The 22,837-nt window shown below is 38.8% G+C and overlaps 1 protein-coding gene across 11 annotated transcripts; it reads right to left on the bottom strand.

The window, feature by feature from the left end:
• Positions 1-2,016: 2,016 nt before the first annotated feature.
• Positions 2,017-22,280, bottom strand: ZFAND4 (zinc finger AN1-type containing 4). 11 transcript variants are annotated; one of them, XM_085582498.1, is made up of 11 exons: positions 22,140-22,270; positions 21,176-21,478; positions 20,074-20,196; positions 14,007-14,082; positions 13,856-13,923; positions 13,145-13,331; positions 9,123-9,270; positions 7,111-8,289; positions 6,444-6,498; positions 4,954-5,068; positions 2,017-2,908 (listed from the first exon to the last, which is right to left on the bottom strand). In XM_085582498.1, the coding sequence occupies exons 2-11, from the start codon at positions 21,357-21,359 to the stop codon at positions 2,773-2,775; spliced, it is 2,271 nt and encodes a 756-aa protein (XP_085438624.1). In that variant the 5' UTR covers positions 21,360-21,478; positions 22,140-22,270; the 3' UTR covers positions 2,017-2,772. The 11 variants fall into 11 exon arrangements, with proteins under 11 accessions (XP_085438624.1, XP_021394630.2, XP_021394623.2 ...); XM_021538955.4 differs by lacking the exon at positions 20,074-20,196 and having other exon boundaries at positions 22,145-22,280; XM_021538948.4 differs by lacking the exon at positions 20,074-20,196.
• Positions 22,281-22,837: the final 557 nt, after the last annotated feature.

The raw sequence follows: 22,837 nt of genomic DNA on the forward strand, positions 1-22,837 counted from the left end.
AGAAAAATTAATTTTGTATTTTGTAGTATGAATTAACAATTCTGGCCTTGTCTACAACTGAAGACTGTGAGCAGAAGGCATCACTGCAATTACATCCCAGGGGACTGCAAACTGAATAGACAGAAATTGCAAGCAGACAGATTTTTATCAACATGGGCTTCTAGAGATTCATTCCAGAGGAAGAAGTATTTAATACAAGATCCAAAACCATTTCTGATACCTCTGTGGTGCCTATCAATTTGACACAAGAATCCTGGAGATCATTCAATAAGAGACCAGCCAGGTTTTGCCTCATAAGTCCTCAAGCATAAAAGAAACAAGCAAAACAATTTGGCAGGAAGGTAAGAAGATCACACACCAAAGTAACTGTTCAGCTTCCAGTATGTAAACTCTTTGTAATACAATAATCTAATTACATGAGCAGATAAAAGCTAAACATTTGTGTTCAGCAGATGCATAGCAACATGGTACACTAATACTCAAACCCCAAATCATTTATGCAAAGTTTACGCAGTAAACAATAATTAATCCATAACAGAAACTAACACAGGACTTGGTAAAGGCCAATAGCATCTGAATGAATGACTGAAACAGTTAATTTCAAATTAAAGTGCTCTTGTGGCTGTACTACTGGTTGAAAATTAATTAATTCCCACTTTGTGGGAAGAAAACCAGTGGAGTTCTGAACAAGAAGTATTGGTATTTAGTATAATGAAAATGAGGTATAAAAAAAACTATGAGAAGCTATACACAGGAAAATCACATTATTCCAGAAAAGCATTGTTGTGCACTTCATTATACTTATGCAGAAAGGGAGAGTCAAAATTGAGATGTGACTCAGAGACTTCCTACCACGTATCTCTTAAGTAGCTGTACTAAAATTTGAGTATGGCTATTCCAATAGACTGCAAAACAATTTACTGACAATTATGCAAAATCAGATTAAGTGATCACAGACCACAGTATTTTAATTCCACTTCTTACCAAATCCCTACTGTACCTACAAAAAGTGCAATACCTCCATCTTTAGAATGTTGCTGAGCTGTGTGTCATTGTTGTGAAAACACTTGTGTATTTGTCACGTTGCTTATTCTTTTCCTTTGGCATCAAACACTGTCCCATGCTGGAGATGAAAAAAAATCTCCAGGCAGTTCATGGTACGTAGCATGGCTCAGTCACAACACGTTCGTCCTGTCAGGGAAACTTCCTCCAGCAATAACAAGCACAGAAGTCACGCACATGGAATGACATTTTTATCTTATCAATGCCCAAAAGAACGATTGCAAACATTTTTTTCCAAGCTCATCACTCTGAAAACTTCAAGTTTAAGAAGTTTGAAGTGGACTACGCAAAATGGATTTCCTTCAAGGATGAGATTCTTCAAGTTACTTCTTCCTCTTTCAGTGATCATCTTTCTTGTTTTTTATCCATCTTTTGACTGTCATTCTCACACAGCTGCTACGCTTTGATTGGAATGCAGCACAGATCATTTTACTACCACAACCAAGTAGCTGAGGACTTTGACAAGACACGGACAATGACATTTGATTACCTAGATAAAATGTGGGACATTTATTTTGTTTTGGTGGTTTGTCGTAGGCTTTTTATTAATCTCTTTATACTGGAACACTTCATGCAACTTATGTTTATAAAATATTTCACAAGCATTAAAGGAAGGAAAGAAGAAAAGTATTTTAGTAGGTATATTCCTCCAACAGCAGATTCTGCAGAGGCTACATAATCATTAGAAGTGTCTCATTCCTTTGCTAGTACACCTATAAGACTTCAGGTTTATTTAAAGCACAAAGTGTTGGTCACACTATTCCTAATGAAGCCGGTTGGAATTCCTCCCATCATCTTCAGTATGAACAGATATGAGCCAGTGCTTGTGCAAAAAAACAAAAAAAAGAAAAAAAATAAAATAAATATACCCTCCCAACAGAGCCCAGCTTTTAATTTAGGAACACACTGTAAGAGGGAAGTTATTTTGTGCATTTATGACAGCACAAGCAAAAATAAAATTTAATATTTATTAGAATTTCTTCCAGTAACAGCATTCAACATCTTAACAAAGCAAGTTGTGAAGTCTTAAAAAAATCTAGGATTACAAAAAAAGTTAAAATAAGTTGTTTCTTATATTTAATGGCAACAAACAGGGAACCTATTTAAAAACAAACTTGTCATATAAACAGCATTATTTTAAGAAAATGTGATTAAGATGATATGTAATTTTCAGAATGGACACACAATGTACAAATATCAATCAGAATGAAACGGGGTGGAACACACTATCCCCTAAAAATATCAAAACAGGCTGTTTGAAGAAAGGGGAGGGAGGAGGATCTTTCTAGTGAAATAACTTAGAAGATACCACACAATGGACAAAAACAAGAGTACAGAAGACATTACATGACACCCTCATTACAACACCCCCTCAACTCTGGTTATACAGTAAAGTTAGTAAAGTGCATCTTTAAAGACTTGTCTAGTGAAATAGCTTTTCCAAATGTAAAACACAACACGTGCAGTAACAGTTAAATCATAGTGTAAGTTTTCAGAAACTAATTTTTAACCTTTCATTCACTCAAGAAGAAAAGTTTTAACTGCAGTAGTGTTCACATTATTCTTCGATGCATCCTCATGTGCTTTTGTTACTTGGCAAATCTTTAAATACGGAGCATGGCATGGCAAAATTATGCAGTTTAAGCAAGTGCTTCTCTCAGTTCAATACAATTCTTCAACAGCAGAGTGGCCACATGCAGCACAACCATGTCAAATTTTGGGAAGCTTTGGTGCACTAATAATGGGATTGGTCTCCTGTAAATACCTCCGTCCCGCACTCTTGTAGTCGTAGGTGCAAGTGTGAGTCTCTGCATAGCGGTGTGTTGCACAGAAGTTGTTTCCACATCTGAAGAATCAAGAATATTACAAGTTACAAGCTTTTCAAAGCTTTTGATGCTCTGACATTCTGGGAGCCATTTTCCTTAATCATGTCTTAAATGACAGAGCTGTTTGAATAGTTATCATCCTTGACTGATAACATTAACTGGTGGGGTACACAGAATTCCGTTTTTCACACTGAATGTTTTAGTTTTGACCCAACAGTCTCTTCAGCTGGGAAGATAAGCAAGATCAGTACTCCAGGAACCAGCTAGTTAGGATCAAACACACTCGTAAATTGAGCTTTGTTTTACCTTTTTTCTTTTTTAAGGACCTCACACAATATTAGTCAGTAGAATTCAGAGGACAAAACCATGGACAGCAATTCCCTCAGGTAAAATCCATATAATGCATTTCAATTCAAAATCACATCATCACTCAGACAATCACAACAGTTGTTTTCAGCTCAACTTCTGCCTGGCATAAACTCAATTTAAGATTAATAAATACAGATTTAGTCAGCTGTTAAGACATCAGACAAACTAGAGGGAACATAACTTCCTGGAGGACTTCAAAAGCATTCATCTACCCAGTATCAGTTGCAATTTTGATGAGGTAAGATCCGGAATTTTGCTTCAAACTTGACAGTTCTGCAGCTAAGAGTCTTACCAGGAGAAAAGTATACTTTGGATGTTGTATGTGATCTGAAAAAGTGCTTTATTTGGAGACCCATACAGGTGTCCTGTTGCTTGATTATTTGATAGAGATGTTTCTTGACAGTAAAACACTGACACCACTCAAAATCAGAATTCTGTTGAAATGGATTAAGCATTAGCCATCAAACTATTACATTATAATCCCCTATTTATTTATCTGGGTTCATAATAAACACTGCAGCTGTACCTGACGCTCTGTGTGCCTGGAAATAGATTTGCTTTTCTTTTGTTCTTGGCCCCATAATCACAACTTTTCTCATATGACTGTATTCTCTATTTAGTTTACCTTGCTTTCTACTATGTCCTATGGTTGCTCCTTTTGAAACCAAAACAAATGCTATTCTTGGAGATGAGCCATTACCCCCTTAATTTTTAATCTTAAGTATGCTGCTTAGTTAATTTTAGAAGAGCTTGCAGCTATTTGCTCATCAGGAAAGTGAGCAGTGTCCAAAACTGTTTCAAAATCAGAGACTGAAGATTCAGTAAGGAGATAATTCCTCACCCTGAAATTCTCTGTATGATTCCCCAATGGCAGAAGCTCTTTTTCACTTTGCTGTTGTTGGCATGAACCAAGATCAGCTCCAAATGCAGCCCTCAAAGTGCAGCAGTTCCCAACACTGACTAGCTCATAGGAAACTATACTAAGAAAAAAATACCTGGTGGAAAAAAAAATACTGTTGTTCAGGTTTTTTCATCTCTTTGGAGGTTTTTTTTGTCTGTCTGGGGATTTTTTTTTTTTTTTTACAGTTTCTGAAGACCACCACCAAGCACCAGGTCTCACAGTGTTGTCTAGAAGTAATAATCTGGGGGATCAGCACTCTGGTGTTCTGTGTTGAAGATGCTCTAAATGCTCAAAGGTAACTGAAGTCTTGCAAAAAGCAGAACACACATCACGAATTTGTTGAACACACATTTGTATAAATTAACAAACTCTGAAGATGTGCTACAATAGGGAGAAATCTGAGGGACATTTCTGAGAAACTACACCAAATATGCTTGTTCCTCAAGTTTTAAAGGTATCATTACTGATGAGAAACTTCACAGAACATGTATCTGTAGAAAGTTCTTCTCCAACCAGTATGAAGTGTCATTGATTTTCGTTATCTCGTTAATTTCCTGGTATCTTCCATTCTGTTACCTTCTATTTCTTGACCTTCCCAGAAGAACATACACCTCAAGAGCAGAAGAGGGGCAACATTCCCGAGTTTTGCTGCAGTTTTGCTGAACTGAGAATTGCAACTTTTTTGAAGGTTGCCTTTTGATTTGCTATGCTTAAAGAATACCATATAGCAAAGAAAACTTTTTGGTTAACTCAGCTATCAATTTTAAGTAACAGCTAGTTATATACTCAGCCTACCTGCACTCATAGCTGGTTGCCAATCCAGTTTTCTTGCCACAAAGAAAGCAGTGCTTTGAAATTTTCTTTTTTGCTTGAATTAAGCCATTCACAGGTGGAAGATGGGTTGCTTCACCTGTTTTCAGATATAGAAGGATGGGAAAGACATTTTAACTTATTCACAAATTAGTAAAATGTTATCTTTTGAAACACAGATTATTTTGCATTTCTTAGGATACTTCAGGTGAGAACCCCAATGTCTAAAAGGAGAAGGGAAAAATAAACCCTGAAAGCCAAAACAGGAAACACAATTCAAGCCTATGAACACCTTTGGAAGAGTCATCACAATGCACAGAACTGTTATTTTGAACACCCCTTAAAAGTTCACGTAAGCAAGAAGTTACAGAAAAATCAAGAAACACATCTCTTAATGGTCTTCCCAGGTGTAAAATGAATACAGACTGTCACTGGGAAAGCACTGTGCACAGTGGCTTTACAAAGAATCAACTGGGCAATCAAGTACCTAACATGCAATATATTTAGTATACTGGTTTGCCAAATAAGTACTGCAACATTTTAAAATCTTGCTGGTACTCTATAATTCCAAGGAAAGTATATTATTAGACTACAGGCCTCTAGTTAGCTATATAGTTACATTAGACACTTTGCAGATGTTTCTAAAATTTCTACACTTAAAAATTTACTTTATTTTTACTTTTTGTCATGTAATTCTTGGCTGTTGCTTTATTAACTGGAGATCACGTAACGAAAAGGATTCTCCTTTCTTCTTCTCCCCCCCACTTCCCTCTGTGGAAGTAAGTTCTTTCTCCACAACTTGCTTAAGCACATTTCCCGCATCTGGAACAATGCATCCTCTCAAACATTCTTTTAGTGTTTCTACTGCTATATTGTCAGGATGTTACCAAAAAGTTATCTCATGAATTCCCAAGTATTTTTTGGCCAGCACACCTTTAATCCCAACAGTCATTTCTTAGTTGAAATGCAGCAGACTACACTCAATAGTAGCACCAGGCGGTCAATACACTTCACCCATCATCACTACCAACCACTCCCACCCCATTCCTATTTAGCATTGACATTTCCAAGCAACACTTGTCCATGCTAACAATTTCATCGTCTAAAAGCACACAATTTCAGAAGCAGTCACAGAAGTATTGGCAAAACTGATAATTTGGAAACTTCAGCACAGACACTCACATTTAGATCTACAAATGATGTGCAGGATTCACTAAGTATTAAAAAAGCTAAGGAAGAGTTGCAGGTATAATCCATCTGGATCTGGATTGCCATCTAGATCAGGATGCCATCTCCTTGTTTAAGAATTGCTTAAAATATTAAAAGATTAACCATGATATAGAAGTGTAATACAGCAAGGACTCTAGAAGTTATGCCTTACAAAGACAGATTATTTTTGATTATTTTTGTCCTCTGTATGTGTGATGAATCAGGAAAGATTAAAGAGTCATTTTTAATTATCATATTTTACTTACCTACTCTTTTCCCTACAGCTGCCATACTTCCATTCACTCCAAGCCCATGCGCAGACTAAAAAAAAAAAAAATATATATTGACAAGGAAATTACTAGCAGATGAAGTTAAATGGAAATGTAGGTAGTCTGCTATCAGTTTATTTGATATCAACGTTTTATCAATCTACCCACAAAGAGTCCAAGACAACTTCTGTACACAAAGTTACAATTCTGGAACATAAAGCCTTACCCTCAATGGCTATTTAATAAATCTCCCCACACTTCAAAATACACCGAAACAACAAAGTACATTAGAGAGCAGAAGCTTGGCATACATGGTGCCAGTCACTGGGCACACTTTAGAGCAAATGATAATTAGTGAGAAGCAGAAGCCAGATGACACACACACTCATAACTATCACTACAGTAACTCATAATTTCAGTTGTGAACTGAACAATCACTTTAATCTTAATGAAAAATTACTTCTAGGACTTGTTTAGATAAACAGGCAGTTTAGATACCATCAGCCATTCAGAAAACAGTTTAAGACAATCAGGCATTTAAATACTCCTCCCACAGTCCATCTGCCTCTCCTGACAAGACACAAAACACACATACACAGTTGTTTTGTAACATCAGTATCACAGAAACAGGAAAACTGATTTCTTTGGACATGTGTATACTCACTAGAATATATTCCGCAGCTTCATTTGGAGAAGTTTTTCTAAAGCTTTCTTCCTGAAAATGCTGCAGGCTTGTAGGTAGTGCAATACCAGAAGTCCGAAACCTGTCAGTCCCACAGGAACTCTGTAAACTTTCCCTGTTTGTGCTTCGGGCCAACGAAGCCAGAAATCCTAAGTTACTTACAGAACTCGCAGGTTCTTTGGATGCCTTGCTAGCCACATCTGTGATGTCCCTAGCCTCTGCTTTAGAAATTACATCAGGTCTTTTGCCAAGTGACTCTACTTTGACACTACAAAATTGAGTGGTCCTAGAAAAAGAGGAGTCTGCTATACTGTGTACTTCTACCGATCGAAGCACATTTGGGGAGGCCGTAGATCTCAAGTTACCAGCCTCAAAGCATCTGGGCTGTGCTTGTGGTTTCAGAGTACTGTGATGTGCCACTTGCGCTGAATACCGCAGGGGAGACAAAAGCAGATTTTTCTGAGGATTTAATTCACGAGTACTGAGAAGACCAGTCTCCATTGCTGCAGTGCTCAGCACTTTGCCAATAGGTTTTCTATGCTGCTCTACAACCTTAGAATCTTTGTCTCCATCAGGCAGTTCAAGCTCTGGGTTCACATTTCCTATGTCATATATCTCACTACATTGTTCAGCAGTACTTCCTTCTGCTAAAAAAGCAAAAGCATCTGGTTCAGGTAGATGTTCTTCTTCTCTTCCATATAGTTCCACATTCGTTAGATTTGGAAACAAAACAGCATCCTCCTCACTTGCTGAGGTCGCATTTTCAGGTGCTTTTTCTGAATTTGCAGGCAGGGATGAAACAGGAGTCAGAATACTATTTGTAGGTAGCATTGCATTTTCTAGTTCAACACGAGATATTTTCGGTGGTAACCTGATGCTATTGACTGGCTGAGACCAAGAGCTGCTCTGCCAAGTGTCATCTTCCTTAAGGAAGTGATTAGCTGTGGATGGCATTGTTCTACCAGTAGTGGCCAAAGTAGCCAGTGCAGAAAGCGCGTTTTGGGGAGATTCTGACTGATGCAAATTCCCAGGAGGAGGTAGGCACGACTGTCCGATGTGGGGCAGCACTCTGAGAAAGCGGTGACGGGCAGCAGCCACTGAGCCACTCGATGGTCGAGGAGTCATGGGAGGGCGAGGCTTCACCTTGACAGTTTTCTTAGGCTATTAAAAAAAAAGCCCAACCAAAGTCAAAAATCACAGATACAACAACAATTAGTATTTGAATTCCAGTTGCACTCCAAAGACCTGACTGAAAATATATTCTGAGAATTCAGACAGTGTAAGGCCACATCCTTCTTTCTACTCCCTCGTATGTTACTAGCCATCAAGACTTCACCCCAACATCTGAGTAATAAAATCAAAGATTATAATCAGGAAATGTTTTCAATAAATAGGTGATATATCAGAGAAACAGAAAAAAGAAGCCAGAATACCATCAAGTTATCCAGAGGAGCTTCAGGTCTCAAACACAACAAAAAATGTAAGGAAGCATCATCTCTTCATGTTACATTTAGGTAACCTAGTCACATGCGAGCACCAGTTTAAAGTTTTATTTTCAAGATAGTATCATTCCCATATTTCACTTTACAGGCTTTTCAGTTACAGTACATCTAATGAAATTTCATTTTAAGAGAAACACTGACATTTACCAGAGCAATACTGCAAAACAATGCTATTTAAAAGTATTGGATGAAAAAAATCCAAACAAAAAAACCCACAAAATCCACCCACCTACCCAAAAAATCTACCCTTACAAATAAATCCAGAACTAGTAATGAATTCTTTGAATGAAGGCAGGTAGGTCCGAGGAATGCCAATGCCCTTCAGCAGAATGTTTATACAATACTATTTACATAACCAATAGTTGAGAAATCATCTATCCATGATAATTGACTTCCCAATATGGCAGAGAATCTGATCTACTTTTTAGAAAAGGCAGCACAAGGAAAGCCCATGCCATTTTATGACAGAAAAAATTAAAATCACAATTTCACCTTTTTACTCAGATTCATGTTCTCCATCTTTGCCTTGAGCAGTTTCATTTTGTTCATAGTAATTGAATTCTCAAGAATCTGTTGGCCAGAAGGTGATGCCTCTGTCTCATCTTCATCATCAGCATATATATTATAAACTGAACCACCGCTGAAAATAAAAGAAAGTTTGTATTCATCCTCTTGTGAAGTAATTTAATTACATTTTCAATGTAGAGTATTCTCACAACTAGGAAGTCATATCCGTAGTTGATCTGTTGACAAAACATTATGTAAAACTGTATGCAACAATATTTCAAATCCATTTATCCATATAAGCATCCCTTATTAGGGCAAAATGATGTTGCTGAAATCTGCACACAGCCACGCTTCTGGGAAGTTGTTATATCATATACAGTTGGTTCACACTCACTATATATTTTCCCCACAGAGGGGATATCCAGTTCCACAAATGTCTCCTGAAGATATGGCCAAAGCTGTTAAGTGTGTGACTCAGACAACAAGCTGATCAGTTTTCCAATTAACCAGACACTGTCATGGAAGGAAAAGTCCAAATTTCTATCCATCCCGAGGGGTGTTCTCACCATAAATGGAAATGGAGGGGTCACCCATGTGGATGTGATATTCTATTTCTCCCTTTCAAAATAAAAAAAAAAAAAAAAGAAAAAAAAAAAAGAAAAAAAAAAAGATCAGTTTAGGTTTCCAAAATTCAAAAGAGTCTCACATTTGGAAAAAAAAAAATAAATAATTAGAATTGCTAGTCCCAAGACAAAATATTTTAAGTCAGTAGTCACTGGAAGTTTATAGCATGACATTTCCTTTTTCCATTCCGCAACCTAACAGAATGCCAAACCTCAAGGTTTTAAAAATCAGCATCTAACTTGTTTTTCCTATGAAGCAATGAAGCATTGATCAGTAACACGTTCAACATCTGACACTGAAATGAAAGAACCATTAGGATTGTCCAATTCATTACAAACTGATACATTTTCAACACTGTAGGTAATACATTTTAAAGAGAGTTTTAGCTCTTCCATTACACTGTCGGCATCTAGAAATCGCGACAAGCAGGCAATTCCCTTAATTTCCCTGTGTTTGTACAAATGTCTTAGTAGATTTAGCTTAAATTTCTACTCTCCAGAAGAGATCAAGGAAGAACTATAAGTCATGTGGAAGTCAGTACCAAAAAGAAAACGTCACTAATTACAGCTGGCATCTTACCTGATTCTTGGAAATACTCTGCTGCTTTTAGAGCCAGCATTTTTTGCACTGACTCTCCAAATCCAGTTCCTAAAAATGTAATAAAATTCCAAAGGCAGCACAGCTGGGAGACAGTGTGAAGAGCAAGACAGCAGCAAACTCAAACCAAGAGTCAACAAAATAGACCAGACATTTCTTACCAAAACCTGAGCAATTCCATATGGGAACAGTCAGCATATATATTACATATTCATATTTCTCCTGGTAAAAACCCAACACTAAAAAAAAAACCTCAAGATTTTATCTTTACAAAGGTTTACATCACCAAGTAAAAAGAGTTTGTTGAACGTTCCTTCCTGCTAGGTAAGGATAGAAAGCAAAGTGGTATGTCTCATGTTTGGTTGGTTTTTGACTTTTTTTTTTAATGCAAAAATAAATGTTATCTTTTTGTTCCATTTTCTGACAAATAGGACACCAAAAATGCATACCAAAAAAAAAAAAAAAAAAAAAAAAAGCATGACAAAAGGATTTTTTGTTTGCTTTAGTGTGATTGTAAGATTAAAGAAGTTGGACAGGGACATTTGATATTAATGATATTTTCAGCCCATTTTACAATGAGTAAATTTTATATTTACTTTGTCCATAGGTGTCAACATTCTAGAGCTCTTCCTTGTAAAATGCATGTCTCAAAAATTATTACCTTTGAAACCCTTCTGGCACCCGTTGTCTGCCAGTCCTTCACCACAGCTTCAATTCTCTTCTAACCCAGATACAATGATCACTGTATGCATTTATACTTTTGTCAAGTTTTAACCAGTAACTCAAGCACAGATAAAATAAAATTATCTGGAGAACTATAAAAACCAACGTCTCATTTCTAAATTTCAGTCAAATTCTGCTCCGGGTATCAGCAATGTGAAAAAGGATGATAAACACGTGCTTCAAAATGCTTAGTCACCAATATACCCACATATATGAACACACCTGTCAGCATGGGAAACTAGTAGTTTTCAGTAGTATTCAGAATGACCCACAGCTTTACTCCATAAAGATCAAACAAAAAGGTCTGACTTGCTTCCATTCTCTCCTCCCTTTGCTGCTTTTTCGATTTCCCACAGTCTCACCCAGCCATGGTAACAAACTCAGGAATTAGGATTTCCTTCCCCTCCAAATTACTATCTGCCTTACTAGAAAAGCTAATAAGTGAACTCCCATAGAAAGCACAGAAAAACAGAAACAACTCAAGCTGAAAGTTTTCAACTCAAGTGGCTTCCAACCCAACTGATTCACTTGACCAGCACCAGCACATTTCTTAAGCCCTATGTGCTGCTGTGTTTTGAAAGGCTTACCCAGGTACCTTGCAAGAGCCAAATGAGTGTGTTTTATTCCTCCCATTTGCAATATTTAGCCAATCTCAGTAAAATTACTAGTAAATCTGTACATTAGGATTACCCCATGGGAAAGTACAAAAACTTTCAGACCACTGTCTATACTAGTTTTAAATGGAAAAAAAAAAAATTAACACACACACTAAAATTTCAACATGTACGCAGATACCAGAGAAAATGAAAAATAAAATTTCAAGCTCCTTATGATAACTCCTTGCACTAACTCACAGTATAGCATCCACAGTCCCAGCTTTGTGAATGGGTTTCAATGTTTACTGGAGCCAGAAGTTAAATAGGAACAAGGTGGTAACAGGAAGAACAAGTATTACATCAGTCTGCTCATCTTTCCAGAAGTGTATCTAGCCCAATGCAGCAGACAGGCTCTCAGTTCTTAACCAATTATGCTTTTTTAAACCTATTTCAAATAATACCATATGTGGCTTTTTACTGAAAGAGTACAAAGGCTGAAAGAAAAATCACAGATCTAAAATATTTGTATCTTTTCTCTTCCTTGTATATCAAACACCAGGTCTTTCTACTTTATATAACAATGTGGGAATTCAGCTTTGGTATTTCTTTCTGTCAGTGGTTTTTAAGTATGGATGTTTTATAAAAATTTTTAAGAGTAGTATCACTCTGAATACAAACAATATAAACCTGGCACAAAGCTCTTGCTTTCCCTTTGCAAACAGAAACAAGAATAGTCACTTAAAGCAGCTTGAGCCTTAGCCTTGGAGAAAACACAGCTAGTTCCCAGAAAAGGGACTCCTTTTCTTACAGCCGTACAAATATGAAGTTCTTGAGATGATGAAAGTACCTACCCAAAAGCTGCAGTATAAAAACAGAATGCAAGAATTTTAAATAGGTATCCATTTTGATAGTTTTAGGAAAAAAACTACCAAACTTTGTAAATTGTAAAATTGCAAATACAACTACAGTGTAGTAGGTAAAGTGATACATCTGTCCTTCTGATTATAAGATCACTGGATTCTGACAGCAATTGACACAAGCTTGGTATCTCAACAGTAGCTAACCTGAGGCCTAATTACATCCAAAATCTGGATGTATTTACAAAATTAAATGCCTTAAGATGTTAGAGAAAGTACTTAAAATAAGTTTTTAATACCTAATAAAACATTTATTTGACTCTCCTACAACATGTTCCTTTTCAGAAAGGGCTGGAATGTTGAGAATTGCCTGAAGTATGAAGTCATTTTTATCTCACTATATTATTGCACAGTGACATGAGATCCATCAGCACAACCACTGACCACAAAGCACTCCTGTGCTGTTAGAAAGTTACAACAATTTAATAGCCTTTAGGGAATAATTCTTTCAATATGCCAGATATGCTTCTGATAAAACCAACAAATACAGCTGAAAATTACACAGCAACCCACTTTTGAAGAATAATATAAAGATTAAAACCAACTTTACCTCAAAGACTCAGATAGTGGTGTTAAAGTGCCATCGCCGCGGTCAACCACACGGAAGAAATTCAAGCGATCTCCTTCGCGATACACTAAGAAGGTGACTTGTTTGTTGGATGGCCCTTTCTCCCAGATCTTGTCTCTAGCAGGATCCATGTATTCAGCCATTTCCCTGATAGGATCTTTCAAAGGAACTAAAAAGATTAAAAAATCCAAAATAAAACCACAGTATTATTGTTCTTTTGATCACCTCTGAGAACTCAGCTCAGATAATAACAGGAATTCCCAAGCTAGAATATATGTTTTTTCCCAAGTGAATATTATCAAGGGAATTTCTTCACTTTCACTCCTGTAAAGATGATCCACATAACCAAGTTTATCGTCCGATAAACTGTAGCAATGCCTGATTCTTACTGACCATATTCTAAAAAGTATTTGTATAATGACATTCCAGGATAATTTTTTCTTCAAGTGAAGAATTGCTGATTTTATGACTTGACAATTCTGTACAGACAAATATACTTAATTTAAGAGTGAACAAAGTGCACTTGATATGCTAAGAGAAGATGGGGGAAAAAAATCTTCCATTTTTGTTAAGTATTTTTCCAATTAATTTGGAACTGAAATCTCATTGTCTAAAATGCTTACCTAAGAGAAGCTCTTTACAGTTATAAGATGTTGCATGAAAATCACTATCTTTAACTTCCTTAACACCTACCTCTTCTGGTGTTAACAGGTCCACCTCGCATAGCCAGAACTAACTTCAGAGTGCAGCCTTCTGAAATGCTGGAAATAATAACAAACAAACTTTTATAGCATTTTCTGTTGTTCATGCTAACAATTTAGAAACAATTTTTTACTACACTTACTTATAATCATCCAAACAATAGTCATCCTTCAGTTCCATATTATTCCAAATTAAGTGCTGCTGAGAGACAGGAATACCTAAACAAAAAAACCACAAACAAATAACTTAAGGCTTGGCAAGAAGACTTCAGGGAAGTTTTGATTTTTGAAGAGTCTGGGGCTGATAGACTGAAACTGGATCACAGGAGAAAGAAGAAGCAAGACAAGGACAGCCACTTGAGCAGTCTTCAGCCATGACATCCAACCTCCATATAGTTATTAAAACCAAAGATTTTCAGAAGGCTTTAGCTCACACACAAAGTTCAACCTTTTGGCTCAGCAGAGAGTGTGTAGAAGTGTTCAGCTGCTTCAGGTTTACTGAATACTTGTTTTTTCCAGTCATCAGATAAGGGAGGTTTTTTTCATGTTATCTGAACTTCAGGGCTTTATGTCTACTGATGGGAAAAACAGGATAAAACTCTACCTACAAAACTGCTGAATAATTTAATCAGAGACTGGTATTTTGTATTACTCACAGTACAGACAATCACATTAAGGCGACTGGTGCCAGCTCTATTACAGCAGTGAGAAGTCCAAATCTGTTCTTATCTCTGCTTGATTTGGGACCTCAAAGTTGGTATGTACAGTTCAGTACCATAGCAGTTAATTAAACCTCATCCTACAAACACTTTTTCTGGGTGTTTTTTCAAGCCATCAGAATGTTATTACTAACATCCAGTAATACTCACTTTCAGCCCAAGTTCTGGGATGATTTGGCTATTTTTTGTTAAAAGAAAGTAAGCATACTGAATACTTGTTCTTTTTAAAAATCTGTGTTCTATACAAATAGAATCCAAATTCTACACAATTTTTGCCTGCATAGTCAACTCAGTTAGATACAGATGTAATAAACATTAAAGATAATAAACAAAAGTACAACTTGAGACCTTCATACACTTTACTGGAATGCTACCACATTCCAAATTTTGGATAGAATAAAAAGTTACGAAATGATGAGACATCTCAGACCACCCCCCCAAAAAAAAAAAAAAATCCCTCCAGCATCACAAGGAAGTTGCTAAATTTGTCTAGTGAAACCCAGGTAATTAAGATCTCACTGTACATTCATGAGAAATGTTAATTAAAATCTATATCTATAAAGATCAAGAACTACTTTTTCAAGAAGTTCTAAACACTATTTCTCATACTAAAAACCAAACTCTATAAATGTATTTTCCTAAAGATTACATTAAAATAATGTTATCTTATATTTTTATTCATTATATGTTCAGATACTTAAAAGGAAATGTAAGTGGCAGTGCTACACAGTAAGACTTCCCTAAATACCTCTGGCAGGAGGGGAACACAAAGATCAGGGTCTTTAAGATAGTTCCCAAAAACATCCAAGCTTTTGAAGGCTTGTGAGAATGCTTAGCAAGCTGTAGTAGGGATCAGCAAAGTAGTCCCTTGCTAGGCAGAGGAAGGGCACAAAGCTCCCAATACCCATCAATGGCAAGGAAGAAGAGGGGATCAAAGTCCAAGCACAATTAACAGGCAAGCAGGAGACATCCCTGTGCAGAAGGGGGAGTGCACTTTGGAGGAACTGTCATTGTTTTTCTTTAGGCTTTAAAGAAGATGACAATTTCCTCTTCTCACCCCAGCTCATATCCAGATCTTCCCTGTTCTGACGAACCAACACAACTTTACTCCTCCTGACTGCACTGAACAGGAATCTTATATCCTCTGAAGTCCACAGGACATTTATAAGAAGAGTATGTTCATACAGTAGACTAACATAATTACTACTACACTGCTGGCTATTTAATAGCTGGTTATTGGTTATGTTTCAAGACAGCAGTGTAAGCAAAAGAACAAGCTGGCAATAGCCAGTGAGTCTCCACTAAAGTTTTTTGTGTTGTTTTGCACTCTTCTGATTACAAACAATCTTATTACTGTCTGCATTTGTTATGGTTTCAGCAGCCTCCAAGGAGCAATTTCCAATTACTTTGATAAACTGAGAGAGTGTTTGTTAAAAAGGCTGGCTTGCAGCTGGCAGTACTGGAGTGAAACATGGTTTTGCTCATTCAACAATGACAATGTATTTTTGATGAAATGAACAGATGAAAAGAGGATACTCTGCTGTAATTGGAAGCAGACACATCTTTATTACTTATTCCCTTTTATACTGCTTTCTTAGAATTCTGTATTTATACACTAAGGAAATAGTCTGTGCTTTATAGCTTCAGAGGCAGCAAAATATTCATCAGTCATCCCTTTTCTGGATTACAGTAAGGATTTCTTGAGGAGACATTTGCACATGAGATCATTATGTACAACTGCCAACCATAATGAGAACTGTGAGATAGCCACCCACTATACCCTCTCCATAAGCAGCACATGATGGTATCACTGGCCTGCCCCGAATCAGTACTGAGAAGTAAGCAAGGCAATAAGCTACATCTCAATGTTCAAATGGGAATGAGCTGTCCAGGTGATGCTACAGGAGGACAGACTCTGCAGACTACCTATTGAAATGGCTGCAGGTGCACTGCCAATGTGACCAACTAAAATGGGAAAAAGAGAGGAGAGAAGCAGCTACCCTATCCTGTCTCTGAATCAGCATATCATATACAGCCTTAAGCTTCCCTCCCTTACTCTTCTTTTTGACATGGTAAGTAGGTTCACCACAGAAACTGATATTGTCAATTTTGACACAGGGAGAAAAAAATTAAAAACCCTGTAGATTTCAAAAAACCTCTTGATTTTATGTTGTGGGCATAAAGTTCTATGTTTAAAAACACCACTGTCAAAATTCAAACTGCACTTATCTTTCATTCAGTGTTGAAATTGATAGAGCCTCTGTTTACAGAGAAGCTGGCTGACAAGTCTTATTTCCTGTACAAACTGGCTACATTAGTAAGAGGTTAGTGGCAGGAGCGCTTTCCTAATTGTTAAACCCCCAGCTTTCACTTGAGTGACAGTAACTATGGCAGAGTAAATGGAGTCAGTACTGACCTCCTCTGTCGAAGGGACTCACTAAAAACAGACTAAAGACAGCAAATCACCAGTACCTGAATGCAGGCCAACAAAATTTCCTGACAAAGGTGACCTTACTTTACAGACTCCAGATGCTGCTCTGGCAGCCATCCACTATGAGCAGTCTTGCACTCACAGAAATGTTTCTCCAGCTCAGACAAGGCACAAACTTAAAAAATGCTTCACGAACTTCTCTATCAGCTCAGTAAACAGGCAAATCATAAAGCAAATAGAAGATGTAGGGGAGAAGTAGCAAACAGAAAAAAGCAGGATCAGTTCCATTAAAAATTCATGACACTTGTGCAATCCACGTACACCAGTCCTGGCAGAAGTACAGCTATTTTCTCTAAGGCAAATAGTAATAAATATCACTATGACATACTCTGAATTCACAGAATATTAAAAGAAATTACAGCATCCATATGAAGTCTGCTTGACATTCTTCCAGTTTCTTTTATTTAATTTGAAGCTGCTGGCAGGCAGTTTCACACATAAACATACACAGGCAGCAAAATAATGACAGCAAAAAGACTACAGGAAAATAACTCACACAATGAACTGAGTACACACATACACAACAAAATTACTGCTGCATCTGTCTTTCCCTGCTGAACACAAGGGAACACCTACTGAACACTGAAATCAAGATGTGTTCTGAAAGCTAGTTCTCATTTCCCCCTTTATAATAATACAAGCAAAAGAGAACATCTAAATTTTCATCTAAAAAGGTCAATGTTTCCACATACATTATGTATAAAAATCAGTTGCAAGTACTCACCTAACAAACCATTAACAAGTTGGTTTTTATTTTAAAGCTAACTACATAAATGAATACCCTAACATTCTATACCAAAGAATTCAAATTAATTCCTGCAAGCTAACAACAATAATACCACCACTACCAAATCCAAAGCCCACCTCCTCCCTTGAGACTCAACCCTATCTTTCCCCACAAACATTACAGTTATTATCTATAGTTATTTAACAGATTAATTAACCACTACTACAAATATGCTACCCAAATTCTCTGTCCGTAAAACACTGTAATAATTGGTGTTTCCAAATGAATACTAAACTCTGCCCATCCCAGCAGCTACAATGACTTGTGCAATGGAGAAAGCAAAGAGAGCTCAATTTAAAAACCCCATTACTTCGTCTTTCAATGAAATGTTCATTTTTTTAAGCACTACCCATGTTAAAGCTGCTCAGTCTTTCATGCCACTTTGAAATTCAGATATCATCCTATCCATGTCCATCAACACTGATTAACAAGTAAAACCAATGGAGTAAGTAGCACTGTGTGTGTATTCCAGCTTTTATGCCACCAGTAGAGACAAAGAAAGCTATTTCTTCCCAGGTGAACCATTTTAAAGGGCTCAGTCAGTGAATCTGAGACTAGGAGTGATTTACCCGAGGCTCCAAAATCAACACTACAACAAATCTCCTGCTTACTTCACATAGTACATATCTGAGGACAAATGCCTGGATCTGATCCAAACACACATCAGATATCGTATAATTTAAATTTATGAGTACAAGACTTGCACTGAAATTTCAGATGCATTAAAACCTGTAAGTTTTAGGTATATTCTTTACTGACTAAAACCACTGAAAACACATAGCTGGAAACATGGAGCTCTTTCTTAGTAAGGTACCAAAGTCTAGTACAGCTGTCTAAACAAAGCCTTTCCATATCAGATCACTAGCAGGCATCAAGAATGACAAACAGTAGCTGAAGTAGACAAAATTCCTAACATGCCATCCATATTATGCTTTTTTATTATGGTGAAGACAGTCTACAGCTATTGATTTTCCAGCTGTTGACAAAGATCAATTTGTCTTGTTTTAATTTTATTATTAGCCTCTTATAATTACAGCCATTGATAATATTTCAACAATTTGTTAACTTCTGACACAATTCTAGATTTTTTTCTTGGAGCTTTCAGGTCACAGCTCACTTTTTCAAAACATCTTTTTTTTTTTTTTTTTGCTTATATACTATTATCCTCAACATCCAAATGTAGAAAATATGCACAACTGGGGTCCTAATGTAGTCTTCCAGAACTGTAGGAGGCATTCTCCAACCACAAGTGCAGCTTAAATAAGAGAGATTCACATCCCCCAAAAGCTGACATGATACAATAATAAAAAGTGAAAACCTGCAGCAGGAACAGATGTAAGCTTTATCCTTCCTATGCTAAATCACAACAAAATTACTTCTGAATTTTTGCTCCATCTGGGTGATTTACTGCTTGAACTTATGCAGTATAATAGGAACTTTGTCACTGAAAAATTGTTAATTGTTATTTTACATGCAATAGCAAACCCAAATGCAACATAAAATTTTTAAATTTGTCATTGTGTATCTGTTTCGTCCACACATAATTGATCCATTTGTTTTCATTCTGCCTTCCATAAAGCATTAATCAGAACAGTACATTTATTTTAACTCTGCTATGGAGTACAAAGTATTTTAACTGACTGCTGACAATTCAATGATAAGCACCAGTGAACTCATCTTCCATGTTTAATGAAATTTACTTATTATTAATTCAATACAGAAGGCAGCCAAGCCATAATTACTTTACCATCCTAAAAACTATAACATGCAAACAAAATTCCAGATAAGCATTATTGTAACTTAATTACTGAGCCGTTCTTCTAATAAGAAATGAGGCTACTTTTGTAAGCTGTAGGTATAACTGAGTATGGCTATTCACAGTCTCACATTTTGGACTACAAGGAATTCAAATCCCTCTTCCTCACACCTCCCACTGATCTCTTAATGCATCATTTAAAGCACCGTTGATACTGCCCAGATAGCCTGCCTTCTCTTCTCTACTACCTATGCTACCTTTTCATTCACTGTCAATCATCATTCCACCCATGTCTCCTACACCTGTATTCAATTATAGGTAGGAAAACCCCTTTCCTTTTCTTGTTTCACCTCTAGCCTCTGGGAGCATCTTGACACATTATCTGACTTTTGATTAATTACAGCCTTGTCCACAGCAAACGAAAGCCCCCCCCACAGAGCTGCACTGCTGTACCTACACGGATGTAAGATCTGGTCATCTGCACAGTGGAGCTTCTGCTGTGTGCATCTTTCCAGTAAATAGTCCTCTCTGTTGCTGCAATGCTTGTGTGCTTTAAGATTTGTGCCAGCTGTCTGGGCTTCTTTCCATCCACCAGAGCAGATTTCCATAAGAGGAGGAGAGTATCCTAGATTCCAGTCTACAGCATTATGTTACGTCTCTCAGAGGATGGGTTCCACACAGACAGAAGGACGAAAAACACATACATGTATACTAGGGAAGGAGAGGATCCCTCTCCTTAAAATTAGCAACTCTGATACTCTCGGCTTCTGCAGCTGTACAGCTCTTTAACCCCTCCAAAGTGAAAGAAGATGATAGAGGATGCAATACTTCTACTATGAATATATAAATATTTCAAATCACATTCTTTCGTGCAAGCTCACCCTCACCATAGTGCAAAAGAGGTAAGAGGGGACTAACGTACACTCATTCTTGCATTAGCATCAGTACTGGCCTCATAACTTAAAGGAGATTTTCACTTTGCAAAGCATGTCAAGTTTATCCCTTTAAGACAAAGCAACACCCAGCCAGATGTCTACCAGCAAAAGATCACTCATCTAAACAAAATTCAATTCAGTAACTTAAAGCTGCCTTTGGGATTTGCCTGCACTGCAGTTACTCTTGTGACTGCAGTATCATAAAAAAAACATAAACTGACTAACCTAATCAGCAGCAAACATAGTAGCAATCTAAAGTATGCTCAGTTACAATATACATGTATTGCATGCCTCAAATTTATAACCTTGCTAGTTAACAAACAACTTGGGTCAGAGAATCCACAAACTTTTTACAACTGACCTTAATAATTGTACATAGAAACAAAAAACCAAACAACCCACCAGAAGAGCAAACATACCAATTGCAGTGAAGCCTAAGCCATGAACTTATAGAAAACACAAAGAAAAACTACTCAGCTTCAATTAAACCTGTGCACCTAGTTTTTATACATATTACTACCCATGACATTTAAGTTTTCTGGTTTGATTTTAGTAATTATGCTTTTTAAAACAGGACTTCTTCTAAAGTGATAAAGTTTACACTGAAATAAGAGAGAATAGTACCTTCCAGTCTTTGAATTTTAGCTTTCACAGAAATAACTGTTTCAAAGGGGGACACTCGCAGTTCAAAGCAGGTTCCTGTAAGCGTTTCAATGAAGAGCTCCATAGTTTCATAGAAAGGAAGTTTGTAGTGAAATGGTCCCATATTATCTTTATTAAAAAAAGGAGGCTCTTTCTTGTTGGCCATTAGAACGGATTTACAACTTCGTTGTAAGAAGATCTGTCAGGAAACTACATTCCACTTCTAGCCAAGGCAGCTTTGAAGACATGTGTAGTGCATTGCTGCTCATCTTTAGGATTTTTCACCTATAAAGCAAACAAATATAGTTCTGACAACATCTAAACGTAAATGCTAAAGAGAATTTAAATTAATTTTGTTGTTAAGAAACACGAAGTTATTACCGTGGTAGGGCAAGATAACCATAAATTATATTACCAATGTTGTAGTTTTAGGGCTCTAGTCCCAGTCAGCATTCCAGAAGCAACCTACTACCTTTGTTATTTTTGTTTCCACAAGCGACATGACAACCAGACGCCCAATGCCTCCTGACGAGAGCTGAGCCCTCCGCAGTGTCAGAGCAAGAGAAAACCTCCAGAACGGCGTAAGAGCGGGGACTGCTCCGGGCTTGGGAAAGGCAGTTGGAGGAGGCAGCTCAGCCGTGCTCCCGTCAGCGGCGTCCATGGCCGCAGCGGGGCCGGGGCCGGAGCCCGGCAGCCCAGCGGAGCGCCCAGGAACAAAGGACGGCGAGCAGCCGCCCCGTCCCCGCCGCGCCCCGGGGCGGCCCCGCTCCCCGGGCTGGCCGCGGGCCCCGCCACCGCCGCCCCGGCCCCGCTTCCTGCCGGGCCGCGAGCCTCGCCGGCGGAGCGCGGCCCCCTGCCCGCCGCCCTCGGCGCTGCCGCCGCACGGTACCCGCAGGAGCGGCGCTCCAGAGGGCCCGGAACCCGCCGAGCGACGGTGGGGTCTCACCTCACCTGCCGCCGCCGGGCCCGCTCGGGGGGAGACACGGTCCCTGTCCCCCCGCCGCAGCTGCCGGAGCCGGCCGGGCCCGGCGGGACGCGCGGACCGGGAGCGCAGCCCGAGCCGCCGGGGGCAGGACTGGGAGGTGCCGCCCGGCAGCCCCCGCGCTCCCCGCCCTGTGACAGCTCCTCCCGCGGGCCAATGGGACGGCCGCTCTCACGAACCTCGGCCAATCAGCGCCCGCAGGGGGCGGAGCTCTCGGCGCCTCAGGGGCGGGCGCCCGCCGGGCCGCTTGTTGTGGTCGTTAGGAGGCGGGGCGGCAGCGCGTGCGCAGGGAGGGACCCGGATACACTTCCCCATTCCCGGGGGTGGTGGAGGCCGGGCTGGACGGGGATTCGGGCAGCCCGCTCCTGTGGGAGGTGTCCCTGCTCAGGGCCGGGGGGAACGGGATGGGCTTCCAGGCCCCTTCTGCCCCAAACCGCTCTGTGCGTCTGTGCAACGCCCCCAGCGCTGCCGGTGGACACGTGATGGCGGCGGCGGCCGCGCTGCCTCTTGGGACGCGGAGTGCGGCGGGGCCGGGCGGCGGCCGGGGCAGAGGAGCGCTGAGGTGGCTCCGGCGGCTCGTCCCGTGCTCCCACCCAGGACACGAACATTCCCCCCTGGCTTGGGGGCACCTTCTCTGAAGGTCAGCGCTCGATTGTGCTCCC

Source organism: Lonchura striata, chromosome 6, assembly GCF_050655825.1.
Source record: "Lonchura striata isolate lonStrDom1 chromosome 6, ASM5065582v1, whole genome shotgun sequence".
Taxonomy (NCBI): domain Eukaryota; kingdom Metazoa; phylum Chordata; class Aves; order Passeriformes; family Estrildidae; genus Lonchura; species Lonchura striata.